Below are 22,492 nucleotides of genomic sequence, written 5' to 3' on the forward strand. Positions count from 1 at the left end.
AGTTTATTAGAGGTCTTTCAATGGTTCTATCGACAAATTTGGCATAAATTCAAGCTTAAAGATACAACCACATCAAGCAATACATCATCTTTAGCAAGGACTATACAAATTGTTACCCAAAGAAGAAAAGATAGATATTTAAATTCTTGCGCAAAGCAAAGATTTGCAGAATGGTTACAAACCAAACAAAGAGTTGGGAAAAGATGGGTTTCAAGAAACCCTTAATCTTTGGCATCTTCTAGTCTGATTGTGTTGCAGAAGAGTCCTTAGTTTCAGGCACCTCAACAGGGCCTTCAGTGGAGTCCTTGGTTTCAGGTAGCTCGACAGGGCCTCTAGAGGAATCTTTTGTTTCATCCCACTCAATAAGACCTCTGTATTTCAAAAACTCTTGTTTTCGATAGCCCGGAAGAAGCTTCAAATTCTTACTATCTCCTACATAAGAGAGCAAATAGGAGCCAAGAACTCCAAAATATCCAGCTCTAGAACCACTGTATCCAGGCATAAAGCCAAAAACTCTTATGGCTTCTTCCTTCTCCACCAAAATGATCTTGTCCAAACCTCTGCTGAAAACTTGAGATCCAATAACCTTTGAGATAGCTCTCAAAGCCATCATTGGTAGACTTGGAGAGCTTGACAATCTACTATGATATATTACAATTGTTTGATTGTTTAAGTTTCCAATATAATGGCCAAGGCTTTGATTTTTTCCAAGCTTCATTGGCCTAGAGCCCTTGGCCCTTCCAAGAAAGTTGTCCAGATCTTCAATCTCAATCTATAGAACAAACCACAACAGTACAAGATATAAGATATTTATCTATAATGCATAATAAAGTCTAACATAAACTCAATGGGTAACTTCGAATTATATTTCATACCTTAGGGTGTTCATCTTCTTCAAGAAGACTATCATCATAAAGATTTATTGAACTCTTGGGCTTCTCATCTGATGGTGACTTCAATCTCTCTTCATACCCTACATCATCAATATGAAGTTTCTTCTGGACTTGCAAGAACTCTTCTTCTGTAGGTAGCCCCCCCTTTTCGTATTCTATGATCTGATTAATACATGTATGTAAGGCTATAGAGCTATCTTGGAAATTCTCTCCCTCAACATCAAGACTTGCTAGTGGTTCTTGTTCATAACCTATAAAATTCATGTCATTTTTGCCCCAACCTGCAAGGATTGCTAAGCAATAATCTTCTCTAAGATCAAAAAGATGTTGAATATCATTTAGCAACACATATCTCTTCTTGTTGATAAGATAAGTGGGAAATGTTGGAACACAGGCAAGAGGACCTTCTTCATCAACCTGTGCACTTGGCTCAATCTCCTTTTCTTCCACCATTGTGATATTGTCACTCTTGAATAAACCTACATCAAAACCTTGGACAAGTTGATTCTCAACATCTTCTTGGAACATCTCCTCCTTCTCTTCGACCTTCTTATCCATACTTGCAATATCCTCTAGCTTTCTCTGTTGGTCTATATCTGGAGAAGAATTTTCCATGTACTGAAGATACACAATAAATCCAACGTCCTTGTGGATTAGAAGGCATTGGTGTTGATACCTGTGGAAAGGGCAACATGTTTCTTTCTTTCTGAATTCCTCATCAATGAGGTTGAACCTGCCGAGCAAAGTTGACCTGGATGTATTGGTGGCTCCCATGACATCACTATAATGAACAAATCCATTGACTTCCAAACCTTGCACATGTCTATCATAAAAACATCTGTACTCCTTAAGTTTATCATCAAGATCCTCTAATAACTCCTTCAAATCAAAAGGAACATTGAAAATTTCCCTGATATAGCAAAACTTGGAAGAATTTCCAGTGATGTGTAAAAAATCAAAGAGCCTATCATCAGATGTCTCAATTATCTCCTCCGCATCCATTCCTTCCAGAGATAGCTTCCTCTTTGTCATTTTGACCAGAAAAATATTTATCCCTGAAAAAAAAAAGCAGAAAAGAACCAATATCCAATAAAACAAGATGATATCATGGAAAGAGGCCCCAACATTGATTTTCCAAGACAAAAAAATCAAAACAGGAGAATTTTTTTAGTTGACCGGTGAAACGCGAAAATTCAAGTGTGTAAGGCAAATGCCTGTGAAGGAATCGCGTTTCATCAGACACTAGCTTGAAGACAAAAATTATTCTAAAATGTGGCCGGTGAAACGCGATACTAAGAAAAATATCATCAACAGAGACATTGTCTCGCGTTTTACTTGTCAAAAATTGCAAATGAAGAAAAGAAACATGAACAATAAATAAATTCTATGGAAACACACAAATTGATGATATAATCATTTTTGGAAAAGATATGCTGCATTTGAAAGATAGAAAGCACATAACATCTTTAATTGTTTAAGTGTTATAAAACATTCTTTCTATATTAATCAAATTTATTTTGTTAAAATGCTTGTAATAAAAAAAATTGTTACCTATCAAAGATTGTTGAACTGCTCTCCACACAGGATGCAAGGACCTTGAAGGGAAGTCGAGACGAAATTTTGGCAGAGAAGAAGACAATGTCGGAGAAATGGGTTTGAAATGCTTTTATATCGACCGTTAAGCATGTGGTGATAGTTCCAACGAAAAAGTTTGTGTAATAATGGAAATACACGTGTGTGACTTAACACAGCGTAATAAACTCCTCAGAAGACGTGCGCATTCTCTTTTTCCAAAAATACGTTTTACGTGTGTTAAATAACCCTTTTCCAAGTAAATAAAAAATTCCGATAAGCGAGGGTACGTCACACGTGTGTTATTAACACTTTGCGAAGAACGTTGAGTCCATGCAAATTCACCGCCTTCAGCTTTCATCGCATTTCATCGCTACTCCATCTTTGTTTTTGGTGTTCCTTCCAGTCTCCACGCATTTCCTTCTAATCTCCAAGCATTTCACTGCTTCCCCAACAAAGCAAACCTTCAAGCATATTGTCATCTTTAGGCTAAAATTGTGAAGAACAAGCTAAGAAGAAGGTATGGTTTCTGCATCTTGCTTTTCAATAACAAGCTCCATTCAATGCATTGTTTTGATATTTTTCCTTAATCCTTTATGTTATTATTAGCTCATGACCACTACAAAAGAATTTTTTCCACAGTGAAAGCATTCCTTAATATAGTGGATATTTAAGAAAATCTTACTGTGATCTGCATGAGCTATCTGAAATCCATGCTGCTGTAAATAATTACTTATCTGAGAATTCCATGCTCTCGGTGATTGTTTCTTTCCTCCCTAATTCTATGGATATTTTAAGTAATCTTAAAAGCTTTCCTTGGTCAATTTTTATGCTATTCATGAGCTGTCCGGTGAAACGCGAAAATAAGGTACTTCAAGCAGGTTTCCTGGCTTAAATTCGCGTTTCACTGGACACAATGGACAACAAGTCCGGTGAAACGCGAAAAGAAGCAGCTGCAAGGAGGCGCCTTGCTTGACACTCGCGTTTCACTAGACAGCTCGAGAAAAATTCAGCTGATACGAGAAAACGCCATGCAGCATAGATAACTCTTGTCTGGGACTTGCGTTTTGCTTTACATGCTGGAGAATAAGTAACATATGTTTTTTTGGCAGATGGCTAGGACTAAGGCAACAGCAAGAAAAGAGAAGATTGATCCTAGGGATTTAGCATCAAAGATTCATCAGTCTTCAAAGCCTCAGAAGCTCTCTAGAAAGTCAAAGCCAAGGAGAAGGTTTTCTCAAAATGTCAGGTGTCTAAGGAAGATTAGGAAGGCAGTAAATGCTCTTGACAATGCAATTCCAAAGTTGTCTTTTCAGAGGCTTGTCAGGGAAATTTGTGACAGATATAGTTTGGATAGTTTCAGATGGACAAGAACAGCTCTTAATTGTATACAAGAAGCCACAGAGGATTTTCTAATTGAGTTTTTCCAAGATGCCTACATTTGTGCTGCTCATGCTCATAGGCTCACACTCATGGACAAGGACATGGTAATTCTTAGGAGGCTAAGATATAGATTTTCAAAGGTCCTTGAGCCAATTCCCCTCACTGATATGAAGACATTTAATATCCTTAATGTGCCCCCAGCTAGAAGAAAGAAAGATGATTCTGGTGTCAGGGTTGAGGATGTCACCCATGAGAAGGATACAAGGCAACATGAAAAAGAGGAGAAGGCTAAAGAGGAACAAGCAGATAAATGGAGAGAGTATAGGAGGCAAAGGGTTGAAGAAAGGGAAATAGAGCAACTAGAGTCCTTTGAAAATGAGCTAGCCACCCTTCTTGAAGCAACTAATCCAAAAGGATTCAGTGTGTTTTGTTTCTTACCTGGTGACTTAGGCAAAAGAACTGAGGTTATCTCCTTTGATGCTGCATGTGTTCAGATTCTTAAGGATAAAAGAAGAGAAGTAAATGACAGTCTTATTCTTGCTGGCCTAAGGTATGTCCATCCATAATTACTTATACTTTTTGATATTTTTTTAGCAATAAGATTTTTCTTGTTTATACTCACTATTTCTATGCCTTTTCTAGGTGTATAATGCATGAGTTTCCTTTGGATATACAACAAAAAATTGAGGTTTTTGATCCATCTATCTCATTCTTTATGAGGAATGAGCTTGATGCAAGTTTTATTGAGCACTGGCTCAATTTGATTGACTTCGATACTTTGGAGCTGCTTATAATTCCATATAATGAAAAGTAAGTGATTCAATATTCTATTAGAGTTTTTGAGATTTTATCCTACTAATTTGTTGAGATATGATTGCTTTTAGTTCTCATTGGAGCTTGATTGCAATAGACCTTGTGGATAAGCAATGCTTTTTAATCAACTATATGAAAGGAAGCCATGGAAATGCTAAATTGTAAGTTATATTATCCAAGGGCTCCTTGATATTTCAATTCTTTTTTTTGTAAGTACTCTAAATTTCAACATATTTTATATACAGAGGTGCCAAAAGATTAATTGAAGAGCTAGAGAAAAGACCCCCTATGCCATCTGATTTGCTTGCAACAATGCAATATAGACAAGTTGCAGTAAGTTATTCATTAAAATAATTGAAACATGAGTTTGTTCTATGAACTACCATTCGTCCTCTTTATAGTTTTACTTTGTGTTGGTGGTTGCAGTGTCCCCATCAGGATGATAGCCATTCTTGTGGCTGGAGGGTGATTGCAAATGCTAGAAGAATGGTTAACTTTGTTTATCTTAATGATGATAAACATGTAAAGGTAATATGAAAGATGCTAAACTTTAAGATAGATATTAATTGAAAATAGTCCATTGATGATAAAAATATAGTCTATTGTAAGAACAATAATGAACTAAAACTCTTTTTTCTATAAATGTGTGACAGTTTTCGAAGGATTGCTATACATCTGAGCATATTTGGTACATCAGAGCAAAGCTCTTGAAGTATATGATAATCAATTGTATACAACCAACAACAGAGATTGGTGGGGATTTGCACCATGAAGGAGATGTGGTGCCTATAACCACGGAAGGCAAATCCACAGCTTCAACACCTTCTATACCCAAGACATCAAAGAAAGGCAAAAGGACTCCTAGAAAGGATAGTTCTCCAAAAAAGAAATAGCTTTGCCATATCGCCTTGTAGGCCTTCATATATAGAAATTTGCCCTTCAGCCCTTGTATATCTCATAGAGATGGCAGATAGACATCTGCTACAAAATTTGTACATGTATTTTATATTGATAGTAAAGATATCTTCTCTTGAATGTCATTGCAGTGTATTTTATTTTCTCTCCTTTTCGATATCTGCAAAAAATAAATTACAAATGTTTGTTAGTTAGAAAGTGAGATCTTGATATACATCTAAGTAGATATAATATGATGTGAAAACTTACTCGTTTCTTGTCAAGTTGGAATACAAAGGAGCATGGTAGTTCAATGTCTTCATTTTGTAAATCCATCCTCACTTGATGTAGCGTACATGATTTTCTGATCTTTAAGATTGCAATAATATACTCGTTGAACCAAATATCAAGATCCACAATAGGATCCTTGCTGAAATCATTAAGATTCTGGTCTAAAGCAACTAGACTACTACCAACAAAATGCCATCGACTATAGTAAAAGCTAAGGATAAAATTTTGAGTAGCAATCATATATTTACAAGCTATAGAGTCTTGATCTATCTTACATATAATTTTTCCTTCTGTCCTTGTATCCCATCCTTCATCAACAAATTGTATGATATGATCATATGTTAGTCTCTTCACTGAAAGCATGGTTTTTGTTATTCTTATCTCCATATTAGAGAAGAAATCAATAAATATATTAATAGGCATAAATAAAGTAACTTTGCTTAGCCTACTTGAGATATTAGATTTTAGTGCTTTCTGGATCTCAGAAAATATCTTACATCTATAGCCCTCACTAGTAGCTGGACTTGGCAAAGGCCACTCAAAGCTTGAAAAATCTGGCAAAGGAAGGAGTTTTATTGATCCCCATTGGCAACACCGCATAGGAATAACATAAGAATGGTCATAAAAGAATATTCCATTCTCTGCAAGCTCTGTCTTCTTTCTACCTCTATACATTTCTTCTCCAATTGAACCATGTATAACATCAATAACATCAATAATAGATTCCACTGGTTGCCATTCCTCAAGATTAGAGGGATAGACATCTACAAGACAAACAAATATTATAATGGAAAAACCTAAACCATGTTTAAGAAAGGAAAAACTTTAAGAATCAAATTCTTACAATTTGGTCTATGCATTGGAAGCTTTGAAGATCCAGGTTTCAAACACAGCTCTCTATGCATGAACACATGTTGCACTAGTACCTCTTTGATACTATTCTTATTTGCTCCAAGCTTAAAATCTCGGATTCTGCCCTTCCAAGCAGAGATAAACGAGCTCTCATGTCTTTGCCTTTTTCCACGTTTTGCTTGTTGCATGGTGATCCAACTACCTTTGCTAATGATAGTAGGAATCCATCTTCCATCAGTTTGGAATGAGTTAAACACTGATATGGATGTGATTTGGGAGCTTGGACGCCTTGTTGAAGGTCGAATTTCTGTATCCATGGTAGAAGAGAGAGATACATGCACACACAGAGAGAGAGAGAGAGAGAGAGAGAGAGAGAGAGAGAGATAGAGAGAGAGAGAGAGAGAGAGAGAGGACTAGGCTATCATAACGGAGGGAAAAACAATAGAGGAATAAAAGAAACGAGGGAAAAAACTGAGCGCCATACTTTTCACCAATTTGAATTTCGATTACATCAGTCATTATCATTAATCTAGAAACATCATTAAATAAAAGTAGCCGAGACTCTATGCCATTAATGCAAAATATGTCATAATCACGAATATAAGAGACTAAAAATACATAATAAAAATACAAATTCGTAATATTATCATATTTATATATTTTTGTAAAATGATTTTTTATTTTTTTTAAATTAGAAGTTCCGTTACGGAGGCTTTGCTCTTATTGGTCTAGAGCACTCTCTCTCCACATCCTAAAAGGCATATTCGAGACCTCAAAACTCCCCTAATGCATGCTTGAATGCATTATCAAATAGCATATGACAACTCTAGGCATAAACTGTATGTAGATGGTACATGTTGTTCATAGTGTATAGCATCAAAATGTCTACATAAACTAACTTATTTCAGCCCAAATATGAGGCGCAAAGGATGTGCAATCACTGTTCAAGCGTATACTATTATGTTAGTACCAAATCAGTACTAGAGAGCTTCATCAAAAGCATACAATTCAACCAAAAAACTCTTACAAGTACGGTACCTACAACCTACAACTTTTCACAGCCAAAGACAATATTGGCATACTATTATGTTAGTACCAAATCGATACTAGAGAGCTTCATCAAAAGCATACAATTCAACCAAAAAACTCTTACAAGTACGGTACCTACAACCTACAACTTTTCACAGCCAAAGACAATATTGGCAAGCTCCAAACAAAGCTCAAAACATCCCCAAAGTCATCTCCAGATGTTTAGCGTTCATAGTAAACATGAATACATCAATAGCACCCGAGAGATGGCTCGGTTGCATTGGGCATAGCATAAACCTCTGTTAAAGGCATTCACCCTTGTGTGTTACAGCCCATAAATCTTTGTCAAAACTAAGAAAATGAAGTGCTTGAATCAACCTAGAGACATCTACATCATGGGCATAACATCCCCAAAATAACAAGCATCAATCATAGCCATTTGGGCATCAAATGAGCATAACCAAGGAGCATGAAACATCAAGACAAGGGGTTGACTAGTTTTACATAGCCTATAGAATATTCTTCATAGTCTAGAACTGAAGATATGGTGGTCAATCTCAATGTCAAGTATCAATGGTCGATTTCCGGGTTCATTGTCACTAACCAAGGGTATAACCAAGAAGGATAAGCCACCATTGAGCTAAAGTACAAGCACGAGAGGATTGATCTGATAGAGAAAGAATCTGGGTAGTTGGTGTGAATTTGCGCCTATTGTTCTTGAGGTTTAGGTAGTAGCAAGCAATGGCTTAAAAGCCTCAATCAAGGCTATAAGAAGGCTAAGACAAGCCTAGACTAAGTCTAGAGCAAGTCCCCCATTGCAAACCAAAGGAAAACTAACCTATAGGCTGAGCTAAAAGCTCAGTGTCTTGAGCTCAACACAAGCTCAAGGAAGTCCTGCAAAGCACCCACAAAGCTAGGGAAACAGAACTCCTAGTCTAGCTTTGATACCAATTTGAAGTACACGAATCCATGGATGAAGCTTCAAGCTATGTCACTGTCAATGGAGATGCAAGTAGAGTAAGAGAGAGGTAGACACAATATGTGGGTACAATGATAGTGTACCACTTAGGTTTTTCAGATAGATATATGACTATGGTACAATCTCGAAGGGTACATTCACACCCAGTGTAGGTGCAGGACGTGATGGCCCTTTATTCCCAACAATGCCCAACAAGCGATCACATGGTCGACATATCCTTTGTCCTAGCAATGAAACCAAAATGTTGTGCTACATGAGCTAATGTATTGGGATGTTGGACACACTCTTATTCCTTCAAGCGCTTTGAGACACAATAATCAACAACTACCTCTCACATAGTCTCTCACACATGCATGCGAATATTCATTTGTAGTGAGTGACATGGCCTTCCTTCAATCCCATGAAGGATGCACTTTGCACACTCCACGATCCAAGTGAGTGCTCCTTCGACTCTCAACCCTCTATGATCTCTACATGCAAAAAAGAAGCATGGGTATGGCAAGAAGGAGTGCTTGGGGAGAAGATGAGAAGAGCTTCACCCTCTTAGTCCCTCCTCACTTTCTCACTGAACTAGAACATTTGCGGTTTTTCCTCACGAATCTATGCTATCATTACAATTCACATGACATCATGCCTAGTTTGCAGATTTTCATGATAAATTAATACCGTTGTTACCATCATTTTGGTAGTTCAAATGTGCAAGTGCTTCATGCACATTATGTTGCGGCGAATAATCTAAAAAATAGGCTCCTTCCTTTTGCTTGCTTGCACATTGCATGCTTCTTAATTCTTGCAGTCCGTTAACAATGATCGTATACCTACTATCCACATTCATGATTGTATACATAAAACCTTCTCCCTACTACATGCAAGCAAATGGACAAAATATGAAGCCACCAATAAAATCTTGATCAATGTGCTAATCAAAATAGTCTCAACTTGTCGAAACGACTAGGACAATAGACTCATGGTAGCACAACAAACGTACCAAATAGCCTACAAGATTGTGATTGGTCAAATCCCCTTTAAGTTGATGTATGGCATTGATGCGATTATACCAGTTGAATTCTTTGTTCCAAGCTTTCAAGTACTTGTGCAAGAGAGGTGGGAAGGTCGAGAAGCTTGAACCAACTGATAGCGAAACTTGATTACTGGCAACATATGCTCTAGTCTGTGAAAAAGCATGATAGAAGGCTTGATTCAACAAGCATGTCAAATAAAGAGATATTGAGAAAGGCAACTTGAATTTTTGTGTCTTAAAAGAGTGTCCATACACAGTAGAACTAGCAATGTCAAACTTGAGACACTTGACAGTTGAAGACATACACTTTTTGAATGGTAGCTAGATCAAAAAATATTATCCACCAACAATCCGCTACATGAACGACCAATGGCCATTTGCATTGTCACAATTACCAAACTCAACCCTAAAGACGAAGAGCCAATACCCGCTACCTATCTTAGAATCAAGCTAATTTAAAAAAACAAAATATACTGTTAATGCCCTCATTGACAAAGAAGTCGATTGTAACATCATGACCTATAACAATTGGACCATAGGGAAACCCTTACTCCTTCTAACTATAGCCAATATGAGTCCATATAGAGACATGCCTCACACATTGTTAGGAAAGTGCCAAGTATCGATAACTATCGAGGGTGAAAGTTTCCCAGCCATTGTCTCCATGTTGCCTAACATGGAGGGAGTTGGAAATGACACATTATTGGGCCACCCATTTAAATGGTAGACCAAGTGTGTGATCGATTTGAAATGCAACACATTCACTTGGAATTACCCAATGTGTGAATTATCACAGCTTTTACCAAAGGGCATACATGCTTCTTCAATGAAAGAAGAGCCACTGGCATTCAAGAATTCACTAGACACAATTTCTAAGGAGGGGATAACACTCTACTCAATCAATTGCTCCTAGCACAAATGAAACAACAAAAGCCAGTCAACACAGTTGCTCTGCCAAACACAACTCAACCAAAGTGGATCCCCAAGATAAAGTACTGAGACATGAAGGTCTAACCTTGTGCTGAACAACCACCATATAAATTTGATACCTGTCAAGGAAGACAAAGATTTCAATATTGCAGGAAAAAACAAGCTAGGTGGTTCCCTAAAAATTTATTGAGAGCACAAGGCTACTATGAAGGCAAATTTTAGATGCAATTATCTAAACCATCACATCCCAAACCCATGAGGCCACAACTACTTCATACCCAAATATTCCACACACAATGTCGATTACCACCCAAGTCATGAAAGCACCCTAGAAAACAAAATCCAGATGCTCCATTACAACATATGAAATCTTAGCTGGTCTATAGGAAAAAATAGATTTTTCTGACTCCTACATTTTTAACGATTATGAAAGCCAACAATCAACAAGGGCATTAAACAAATCTTGATTACAAAACTTCTCTTGCACATCAAAGTCAGGTAGAGAGTTGTAGAGAGGACCAGTGCACATAGACATAGGGATCACCTCACCTGTTAGCATAATTGAAAGCCAATGATCATGTGGTAAGGCCCTCCTAACATTGTTGTCTACCCTCAAGAGGCCCACCCATCTCTTGTCATGCAATTTGACTCTAACTCATCCCTATAGCCACTGAGCTCATGGCCTCAATGCAACTAGTTAGTCGTATGAACCAAGCCACTAACACAAAACCAAATACGCCTCCCAACTTAGGCTCTCTTATAACAAACCATCCATTTTAGAATTATGTGTTGATGTAGCCTCAGAAATAGGTAAAAGCATTTGAAAGCTAGATAACACCTTCAACTTGTTTTCTCGTAGTTACGCGCAAGGCTATTGGACCTTGGTCTTTTAAAATAATTATAAAAATTTATATTGATATAGCATTTGTTATAAAAATATAATTATAAAATATATTATATTTTATAATCAATATTATATAAATTTAATTTATTTAATTGTTCGAATAACAAAATATTCTTTGTGTGTGTGTGTGTGTGTGTGTCCAAATGTAAACTTATCTATACTTTGTTAAGTTCTTCATTATTATCTTTCGAAAGATTTTGAAATTGATATTTCATTATGAGATCTTAATATAACATTTGAACAAAATAATAATAATCCAATACTAAACTCAATAATAAATAAACATAAAATATTCAATCAATTGCATTAAAAAATGACTATATACTTTAACGCAATAGATAGTTTATTGGACAAACATAAACAAAGACATAATTGAAATAGGTTCAATTTCAACATATTGGTCAGATCGTTTAATAATTTATAATAATAAATTTAATATTTTCTATCATAAATAAACAACTCATATAATGACACTAAGATGCTCTTTATGTTATCAAAATTATTTCAATACACTAGAATGGATTATACATGTTGAAGCGATTAGAAAAAATGCAAATACTTGATTACAAAACACGATAATCAATTATGGATTATCTAGCTTTGATTGAAGAATTACCAAATAACATAATGGGATATATTAAACAAGCTAGAGGATTTTGGGTCGATAGAAGTTGAAATCAAAAGCAATGCTTAAAATATTCATATCTATGTTTATAACACACATGGGATGCTTGGTGCACTAAAAATCTTATATTCAAACAATTGGCAACTCATTGGAAGCTAATAGACCGCATCATATTCATAACTTTCAACAATGAGATCTCCAAACCCTATTATTACTATCATAATAGCATGATCCAAATTTTAAAGCGAATGGATTTTGAAGACTTCAAAAGTACATTTCTTTTGTTGTGCAGTACTATGAAGCTTGAATTTAGTAAGTTCGATAAAAAAGAGATCAAAAGTTTCCTAGCAAAATGGCATTCATTTGAATTATCATTCAATAGATGTAATCTATTTCAAACTAAACCTCAATGTACTAAAGTTTACAATGACTTATACGATTTAGATTTTTATTATGAATATGTATACATGTTAGGTTTGCAATTTGAAAAATGTTGAAGCAAATGGATTTTCAAGACTTCAAACTTACATTCCTTCAATTGTGCAGTACTATGAAGCCTAAATTTAGCAAGTTAGATAAAGAGATCAAAAGTTCCTAGCAAAATGACATTCATTTGAATGATCGTTTAATAAATGTAATCTATTTCAAAATAAATCTCAATATACTAAATTTTACAATGACTTGTACAATCTAAAATTTTATTATCAATATGTATATATGTTAGGTTTGCAAATTGAAAAATGTCATTGAAAGTTGAATGTATCTATTTGAAATTTTAAAAGATTTTGAAATCTTCAAAAAAAAAATTACGTTCAACATCTATAGAACAAATGTTAATCGATCACCACATTTAGTATTGATACCGATCTTTTATTTAACAATATGTTCATGAAATTAAATGCTCATATAATGCAAATTATCATTTTATATTCTAAAAAATAAACACATTTTCATTATTAGGATTAAATACCAAAACACTACTTCAATATACATATTAAGTTTATCATGTCAAAAATGTTATTTCAATTCAAAATAATATTCTTAAATCTCAAATAAATTTTAGAAACTTCAAATTTTTATTACTTTCAATATGTAAATAACAAATAGTATTTCAAAAAACACAATGGCAAGACCGTATTCAACACAAGATGGACTTGTTTCTACAAAACATTCTTGGAAATGCATCTTAACTTCCTAGTGAGGAAGTGTGTGTGTCTCCCTCAACCACCATATTGTTTCATGCAAGGACACCTAAATGGGGCTCAATGATCCAAGATGTCCGTAAAAAGGAACTCTCGAAGTGCACTATTTGCATTGACCACCTTATTCACAAATATTTTGCATACAAAGTGTTCATGTTTATAATACATACTTGGACAATGTTCATGTTTATGATGGTCCTACTTTTGAGCTTCTTGAGAATACTTTTGAGTAAGGTCGTTTGATAATTGAGGACAAACCCTACTCCCCAAGTGGCAGTGGTTCATCTCAAATCAGCAAGTCATCAAAGCCCGTAAGATATTCTTCTAAAGTGCATATTCTAGAATGATTGGGCTATTTGCCTATTTTCACAAATGTGAGTGGGATTTTGTCAAATCAACAACTGAAAGGGTGTTATCAAATATTTGAACCAACTTGAACAACATACACAAGTGGGAAAACCCCATTTCCCAATTGATTAACACTAAGATCAAGCCAAAAAGTAGATATCATGTATCGAGTCTCGCACAAAATATGATAGATTTATGTAGCAAAGTATCAATTCGCAATCCACCCTCCAGTGTACTGTAAATTTGTTCGTACAGTCAGCCAATCCTCATTGACGCCACCCGATTAGGCCCAACCTTCAGCAAAAGAATATTGCCCAAACTGCACTGCTGGAACATTTAAGCTCCCGAAGCAATCATGAATGTTTTCAAATTCAAGACTAAGGACGTGAGAAACATTGTCCTTGTCACTTTTTCAATGTTTTGAAATTCAAGACAATTAAAGACTAAGGACGTGAGACACGTTGTCCTTTGTATGCATTCTGTTTATACGGTCATGTGATCTCTCTTTTGGAGTTGCGTATTATTCAGCTCAACCTGATTTGAACCTTCAAAATCCCAAAGCACCATGTGAAAAGGCTTCGTGTATTGAAGGCTTTAAACATCAATCAAACTTTCAAGTATCCTATCAATTATGATCTTATATGCTGCATTCGAATTTGCACCCCTGCCAGAAACTTGACAGATCTCATAGGTAGTCGTACACAGTTCAGAAGGGACTGAGGCTCCAAGTTACTTTGGGAAATGGATGTGGATGTGAAAACAATAACCAGCTACAGGAACTGGAAAATGGTTGGATACTAATGAGCACCAATCAGAACACTTGTTACTCACTCAATGCCTGCCTTAAGGCTTGAGAACCAGACACGTGTCACACAAGACTGCTCAAGATGTTCATAGTAGTATTTGAAACGTTTTGTGACAATGGCCAAATTCGCGACAAGCCTGAAGCTAGACAAGTTCTCCAACTTTGAATGTTTAGTTACACCTTGCTTCAGAGTCAAAATGCACCCATCATACACTTGACGGACAAGACAATACCCTCAATATAGCAGGTGCAATGAATTTTACAGATTCTTTGTATAGGATAACAAATTATTGTTACAATTTGCTGGCTGATTTTAGGGAGCCAACAGAAACTGATTTTCATGACATTTGGTGGTCAAAACTGGCTTCCATGACACATGGAATGTAGACTAACTTAATCATTGAGCATCCACCATAATTTACAATGCAAGTAAAAACAACCTGAAGTTTGGTGAATACTCATTACCCAGATAGAACCAAAAAGGAACGTATGCTCCATTGCCAGGAAACTCTCAGCATATACGCCCCAATTTACTAATGTCAAGAATCTTAATATCGTAAGTGTCATCCATCTTCACAATACAATCTGCACCGTCGATTCCCATCAACAGTCCTGTCATATTACGGAGCTCTCCTTGCATAATTTTAATCCTGTCTGACTTCTTTGGCAACACCAGCTCCATGTCAGATGGGCTTACTGTTAGCATGTCTCCAGTACCAGATTGACCCAGAGCAACTTTACAGCTCCCATCCTGGAATACAATCACACACTGCTTATTACAACTCCATCAAATGCAGCAGTAAAGCCCAAAGGCCGTTTAAGCTTAATTCACCAATTTCTGGTTCTTGGTGATCCACAGCCCAGAAGGCACCAGAAAAACTTGTATACACAAGGCAAACTATGCAACTAGTCCAGAGTCAATAAGCAATATCCTCCAATGGTGTCGAGTCATGCTCAGGCTTACCGTCGAGACTTCTTTGATAACCGCAATTTGATCATCCTCTCCAGGCTTGTGAACCATTACAACCACATCTGGGAGGCCCCATTTGCTCTCAGCTTCTACACCACCTACGCACAGAAGCAGAAATGACTTAGGAGATGTTAACTGCACAGTTTCTGCAATGTTTGAACAATCTACACATTGAGACTAACCTGCAATTGGTGACATTGCATCAAGTCCTTCATTCCCAGGTGTCATAGGCTGGCCACCAGGAGTTCCAGGTAAATATGTTGGTGCGCCTGGTGTCATTGGAGGGCCTCCAGGAGTCGAAGGTAGGTAAGGACTTGGAGCATTGGCTGAAAGCCACAATCAGAATCCAGATAAGCACTTGATTTACTGAAATGTTTTTTAGAGTGCTTACTGCAAATCATCTTTACAGTTCATGCTGGAACCAATTGGTGTCAACTATACCATATGCTGGACTGTCCCTAGGAGTGCCTGCTTCACTGAAGCCTGCTCGTGGACTGCTAGCCCATCCAGATCCAGGGGTGGGAGCTTCATAAGGCCTCCCTGCAGGTGTACCCGGCTGAACCACAACCACCATGTCAGAGAAAGCAGAATGAATCTTCAGAGGATTGATGGTAAATCATAATGTAATATATAGTACCTGATAACTGGGAGTGCTTGTCTCCCACGTTGCTGGATTGGCATCATCCCAACCACTTGTAACCCTGTTTTTGCCAAACCATAGGAATCAAAAGATTCTGAGCCAGATGGATAAGTGTTTATTGCACTTGAATTCAATGTGTGTATGATAGAACCCACTCTAGTATAACTTTTAAAAGGCAACAGTCCACACATCATAATTGGACAGCACCAATTATATGATCGTTTTAATCAAAAGGCCACGTTGAAAAATCCATCATTAGAGGAGATGGGACACCTGCTGTATCAACCAAAATAAAACATGTACCTTAGGGGAGTCATAGGCGAATTAGGATTCCATGCTCTATCCCGCATTGGTGTTCTCATGCCATCATATAAAGGTGTAGCTAGACACAAAGACTGGTCAGTTAAAAGAACGACTTATAATAGCCATGCCACATAAAAACTTGTTAAAGAGCTCACCAGTTAAATCTCTCATAGGAGTCATATACGGATGCATAGGTGTCCTTGATGATGGATGCATAGGAGTTTCGCTTCCAGCACCATAAGCAGGTGAATCTCTGAGATCAAGTTGGAAAGCACATATATCAACAATCCGCCATGATGCACAACATGAGTTTTGGCCATACAGCTAGAAATAGAAGTTGGTGAGGGCCAACACACACCTCATTGGAGTTGACACATTATTTGAATCACTTAGCATATCCCTTTTCACTGTTTTAAAAACAGGAGCAATGTTTTGAATTAATATGGCTTTGAAGCAGCAGAATAGATTCATATAGAAGTTGCGTCCAGGCTGTACCTGTCACTACTTTCATTTGAGACTCCAATTCAATCCTGACAGAAGCATCAATAACATCCACCACACGCCCACGGTAGCCCTTAAAAGGGCCCAATCTAATCTTAACAGTCTTTCCAATAAGAGTGTCCTCTCTCCTACGACCTCTATGCCTTCCTCCAAAGGCTCCCACTGCAAACAAAGAGAAGGTGACAACAATGCAGAACTACAAGAAACACAAACAATGAACTCTATCAATTTCTTATTTTTTTTCAAAGGATGCACCTGATGAAGCATTAAAACTCACCATCTCTTGGAGGGCGGCCCCCATGACCAGGACTTCTGTTGGGAGAATAAAGCCCACTCTGGGAAAACTTTAAAGCACCGAAACTCGAAGCCAAAGGTGGCAGATTACTCTATGCAAACGAGTAGAATGTCAGTTCAGGGGAAAATGTCCATGCATGCACATTTTAAACAGTTTCTTAACAAGAAAAATTTTCTGACACAAGAAGGAAAACACCAGAATATACTCACCGAGGAGCCTCGGGAACCACCCAAGGCACCAACAGAGCGTGCTCGTACACATATGAATCCACCGTTCTCAAGATGGTGACGATCATGAATAAACAAGATACCTCGAAAAATATGTTCAACTGGTCCTTGTTTTCCCTAGAAGCCAAGGCCGTAACACAATATGTATATAGCTCAGTTAAACCACTCGTACAGGAAGACCATGAATGCTTCCTGGTACTTCACAAAATAAAAAATGGTTGCCTAAATTACCTTGAAGTGACCTTCCATTACTCTTACAATGTCCTTCAAAGATACAGTATTCATGTTACAATCCTGAGCACTATGATTTCTGTCCATCACTTTCTTTCGGATATCCCTAAGTCTGACAGTAACCACTTCTGGCTTTTCTGGAACACCCTTCAAGACCTGCAGTTAGAAGAACTACACAAGTTAGGAGGGGCATTTAAAATCTACCAGCATTTTTTCACACAAGTGCTGTCTTGAAAATAATAGACATGCCTGACAGCCATCTGTTTCCACACGTATGATAATCCCTACATTCGTTTGACTGCAAAAGCATCAAGAAGACTCGAGCATTACATTTCAGATTCTGAGAATACTGGAATTTCTTTGTTAACTAAACAAGTAACACACCAAATCCATACTCAAGTACTTCAGCGAATCAAGTTCGAAATCAGCCAGTGCTTAAGACTACTTACTCCAGCAAAACCAAGTCATGCAATTCATAATCTCCAAGCTTAGTCAGACCCGATGTTACTTCCGAGCTCTCAACAACATGGTCTGCAAATACACGCACCTGCAAGAAAGTTCGGAAATCAGGTCACAAAGGTTTCCAAAAGCATGTGTTATGTAAGCATGTGTTATGTAAGCATGTTAACAATTGTTGCAAATACAAATGATAGGAGCTGCTTAGGGATGAGGAAATGTAAAATGTATACTATCTGCCAACATCTTCAGGTGCTTTCATGACTGCAGATATGACGAAGTGAAGGATGAAGCTCACATCTTCTTTTGTGGTATCTGAAAGAATAACCAGAATGTGTGTCTCCACCTTCACCACCATGCCTGTAGAGCCTTCATGTTTACCAGAAACCACCTTCACATGATCACCAGTTTTGAAGAATTTGCATAGTTGTTTGTCTTTGAATGTCAGAGTTTCCTACATCAATGTGAAAATTAATACTAACATTACATTTCTTGCAGCACATAATACCAGCCTTTCCCACAAGGTGGTACCATAAAGTTAATTGCAAGAGAACCAGTGTAACAAAGAGAAGCCATTTAACACCTTCAAATCTTCATGTTTTGGCTTGACAAAAACACTGTCCTCATCAACTTTCTCCACAATTCCCATCAAATTTTTCAAATCTCCATCAATGACAATGACAGCATCCCCCTTCATAAAATGACCTTTCTTGCGGTTCGCAAGTAAAGATGCGAGCCCCACTGCATCACCAGTCTTATCATCACCAGGCTTTTGAAACTTTTGTAGCTCATCAAATGATGGCTCAATGTTTGTAGCAGTAATTGTTTTGGTGGAAACAGATTTGATCAAGTAACCATCCTTGAATAGGAGGGAGTCAAAGGTGTCATAGACCTCGCCAGTGATGGCATCTCTCTTCCGGTCTACAGGAATCCTCATGTCTCTGATATACACCCCCAAACCAAAAATAGCTATAAATTATATGTATCACTAGGGCCAACAAACCTGTGCAAGTCATAAATGTTTTAAAGCAAGTTGCAGAAGGAAAGAAAATGCATACTTCACTTCAGCAATGCTAACAAAGCGGGGTGGAGGTACAAAGGCTTTCTTCTTCTTATCTGTTTTTCCCTCCTGCAACAGGTGAGCTCAACATGGTTTGGTACTCCAGAATATCAACAAAAGACATAAAAGACTGCTACTTGCAGAACAGAAACTTATCTGCAGAAACAACAAATGCCACAAGAGGCACTAAACCAGAATCCAGTCATTTTGTAACACACAGGTACAACAAGGCTTTCTATAATCAGCCAAAACTTGTCCCAGAAAGAATAAAACAGAAAGCATACCAGCTTTTCAGCAAGAGCCTGTAAATCTATTCGAGGAACTAACTTGATAGTCACACGTTGTCTGACATGGTCAACATCAACAACCTGTGACACAGACAGACAAAATCCACCATTAGTCAGCCACAAAAATAGAACACCATCCTCAAGATTGTAAAAAGTTTACTATCACCTACCTTCGCAAGGTCACCTTTATAAATGCCCGTTTTTACTCTAACCCACGAATCTTTGGCCAGCTCTACTGACTTGCTCTCTACTGACAAGACATCTGTCATTTCTTTAATAGGTACTAAGGTAACTTTGTTAGAGTAGATCATCCGTAGACCCTTGCAAGCCTGTAATAAACATATTTCAGTTTTACAGCCAGCATTTCTACATGCTTACAGAATTTCAGACGTTGAAATAAAGTACTCAACCTGCTTCACATATGCCTCTTTGTCAGCCTCTACATATAAGTAGCCCTTCAGATGATCAAGGGCCACAGCGGATCTTATCTGAAGGTCTTGACCTTGAGCTTGATAGTCCAGAAATTTTTGCATCAAGCAGACTGCAGCTTCTCTTTCATGCCCAAGCTGAACAACAAAACAACAAAACAACAAAGCACTATATTAAGAGCCATCGCATTCAAAAAGGAAGTTAGATGAGCATGGCCAAAAGGGACATCTATTAATGAACTGTAAAGCAACATACCCGGCAATTTACCATCCAAAGCTTTGGATCCTTCACTGATGGAAGTAATGCTTGCTGCTCGACATCTGTTATTTCTTCATCATACTCCTGGTAGTCTTGCCTTGCTCCATACCTCTGCTGAATGAGCTTCTCCATTTCCTCAACATCCTGCTCCTCCTGATCATCTCTCGGTAAAAAATGACGGCGATGCAAACGTTGTGTATCCTCTTCATCTTGTAAATCAGCGCCTTCATCATGAATGAAGTCTGTGGTGTAAACACAACACAACATTTCAATGGAGTTTGTTGTGCAACCATAACATGAATAGCAGAGTGCTTAAACAGCAGTTCAAGTCCTTCCAGCAATTCCAAGTATGACTGGACAAGTATTCCAGGTTGAATCATAGTTGCAACCTCAATCAATTATGTCATATCTCTTTAAGACCTTGCAACATAAACAACAACCCTTATGCTGACAAAACATACAGAGTGCAAGGCAACTTATCAAAGAGTTACCTTCTTCTCCTTCCTCTTCTTCCTCCTCCTCATCGCTTGCATCAGCAGCTATGTCATCAATAAATTCTGATGCTCGTCTATGCCGACGCTTCCTAGGAGCTTCCTCTTCTTCATCTTCTTCATCATCCTCTTCTGCCACATCATCAATGAACTGAGACCGCTTGTACTTTCGCTTTCTGCTCTTTGGATCCTCTTCTTCCTCCTCTTCTTCTTCTTCCTCCTCTTCTTCTTCTTCTTCCTCTTCTTCATTCACTTCCTCGTCGTCATGGGCATATTTCCCATAACCCATACCTGGCAAGACCCCCTGTTCAAAATAGGCCTTCCTTGTAAAAGGCTAAACTGCATGCAATGGCAGAATCGAACTGGCAATGTGGTCCCTTTCAACGTCTACAGAAACAGGAAACATCTGAAAACATATCAGAACGTGTTCACGATGCACAAAAGAATGCAGTATGCATGTGTGACAATAATGCTACTGAAAGGCCTGCGCACATGGATGGTCCCCTTACACTTTTTGAGGGACTGAGCAATGAAAGGACACTACATGATGTTGATGTACATACAGCTGCCACCTTTGCAATTTCAATGGAGCAAGCAGAATCCCTAATCCTCGAAAACAAGCTGCAGGATCGGCTATGGCATAATCATTTACCGAATTCACAAAGCTGGCAAAAAAAAAAAAAAAAAAAAACGCGAGCTTCACGCAGGAGAAAGAAAGGGCCGACTCCTGTGAACGGAAGGGCACGGCTTTGCTTGCCCTAAATGGAAAATGGAAACTCTTGCGAGGGTTTCTGGATTGCTCGCAGGACAAAATTGTATATGAAAACAGGAAGACGAGAGATGACGGCGAAGAAGAAAAAGCAGCAGAAGGAGGAATACCTGTGAGTCGAATGCGGTCGTCGTTGTATTTTGCCTTTGCGATCACCGATGGATCGTGGCGAGACAGGGGGAGAGCGCCCGCGCGTGTTGTAGTGAAGTGCAATCCTGAGAGAGACGAAAATACAATTAATGTCATTTCACATAATTTACATACTAAATACTAATAATCTTATTTTATCCCATAAATTGCCAATAGCCTGCATGCAAAAACTTGTATGCTTTTGCGTTGCATGGTAAAACCTTTGGGTACTTGAGCAGCCATATTTTTCAACTCCTTCCTCCATGCACTAAAGAGACTTTTGAAATCAAGAGTTCTTACCGCTATCCTAGTCTTCTAAAGGAGATATACTTGCTTGGTCCTAGAATGGAAAAGGAGAGTTCTTGCTCGGTGCCAATATAATTGTGAGAGAGGTAGTCCTGCTCCATTACTAACTACAATACTAAAGCAGACATTTCGACTTTTGCACCCACTAACAAACTTGGATATGGGGAGTTCTTACTCTTGACTTGATTGGTCTTGGTTAGAAAAGTAGAGTGCTTGCTATGGACTTGCTTGGTTGCTATTGACTCATGCGACAAGCTTACAAACAAATTACAATTAGATAAGTGTCTATGGTATGACAATTTCATTAGAATCATTCTAGCTATAAGAAGTACTCATAGTCCAAAAGAAAAATGCAATTAAAAGAATCTTTTTCCTTTTAGAAATAGGAGCTCCATTTCTAGCCCATTGTCATGGAGGCAATTTACACAATGCTCAAGTCCTAACCCTTCTCTCCTTTGTACCCAACAAGTTTGCTATGGTTGAGAGATAATGGAGAAGGGACAAGACTATCAAATAGCCAATGTTCTCTAAGCAACAAGCAACTATGGGCTATTATAATTTAAGTGAAGCCAGGTGAGTTCACATAAATTCTTGGGATA

At 37.7% G+C, this 22,492-nt stretch overlaps 1 protein-coding gene across 3 annotated transcripts; it reads right to left on the bottom strand.

The window, feature by feature from the left end:
* Positions 1–14,761: 14,761 nt before the first annotated feature.
* Positions 14,762–21,704, bottom strand: GTA2 (global transcription factor group A2). Of its 3 annotated transcripts, none has more exons than XM_087675076.1 (23): positions 21,569–21,704; positions 20,690–21,076; positions 20,196–20,440; positions 19,922–20,077; positions 19,682–19,840; positions 19,509–19,592; positions 19,223–19,293; positions 18,748–19,105; positions 18,463–18,618; positions 18,158–18,255; positions 17,958–18,006; positions 17,709–17,864; positions 17,460–17,594; positions 17,233–17,341; positions 16,950–17,117; positions 16,813–16,861; positions 16,610–16,707; positions 16,455–16,533; positions 16,149–16,212; positions 15,953–16,067; positions 15,694–15,837; positions 15,506–15,609; positions 14,762–15,292 (listed from the first exon to the last, which is right to left on the bottom strand). In XM_087675076.1, exons 2-23 carry the CDS (start codon positions 20,976–20,978, stop codon positions 15,053–15,055), a joined length of 3,126 nt encoding a protein of 1,041 aa, XP_087531202.1. In that variant the 5' UTR covers positions 20,979–21,076; positions 21,569–21,704; the 3' UTR covers positions 14,762–15,052. The 3 variants fall into 3 exon arrangements, with proteins under 3 accessions (XP_087531202.1, XP_087531203.1, XP_087531204.1); XM_087675077.1 differs by having other exon boundaries at positions 20,690–21,095; positions 21,569–21,664; XM_087675078.1 differs by lacking the exon at positions 21,569–21,704 and adding an exon at positions 21,199–21,310.
* Positions 21,705–22,492: the final 788 nt, after the last annotated feature.

This window comes from Lygodium microphyllum, chromosome 3, assembly GCF_053477565.2.
Source record: "Lygodium microphyllum isolate KBCC chromosome 3, Lygodium_microphyllum_v1.1.10, whole genome shotgun sequence".
Taxonomy (NCBI): domain Eukaryota; kingdom Viridiplantae; phylum Streptophyta; class Polypodiopsida; order Schizaeales; family Lygodiaceae; genus Lygodium; species Lygodium microphyllum.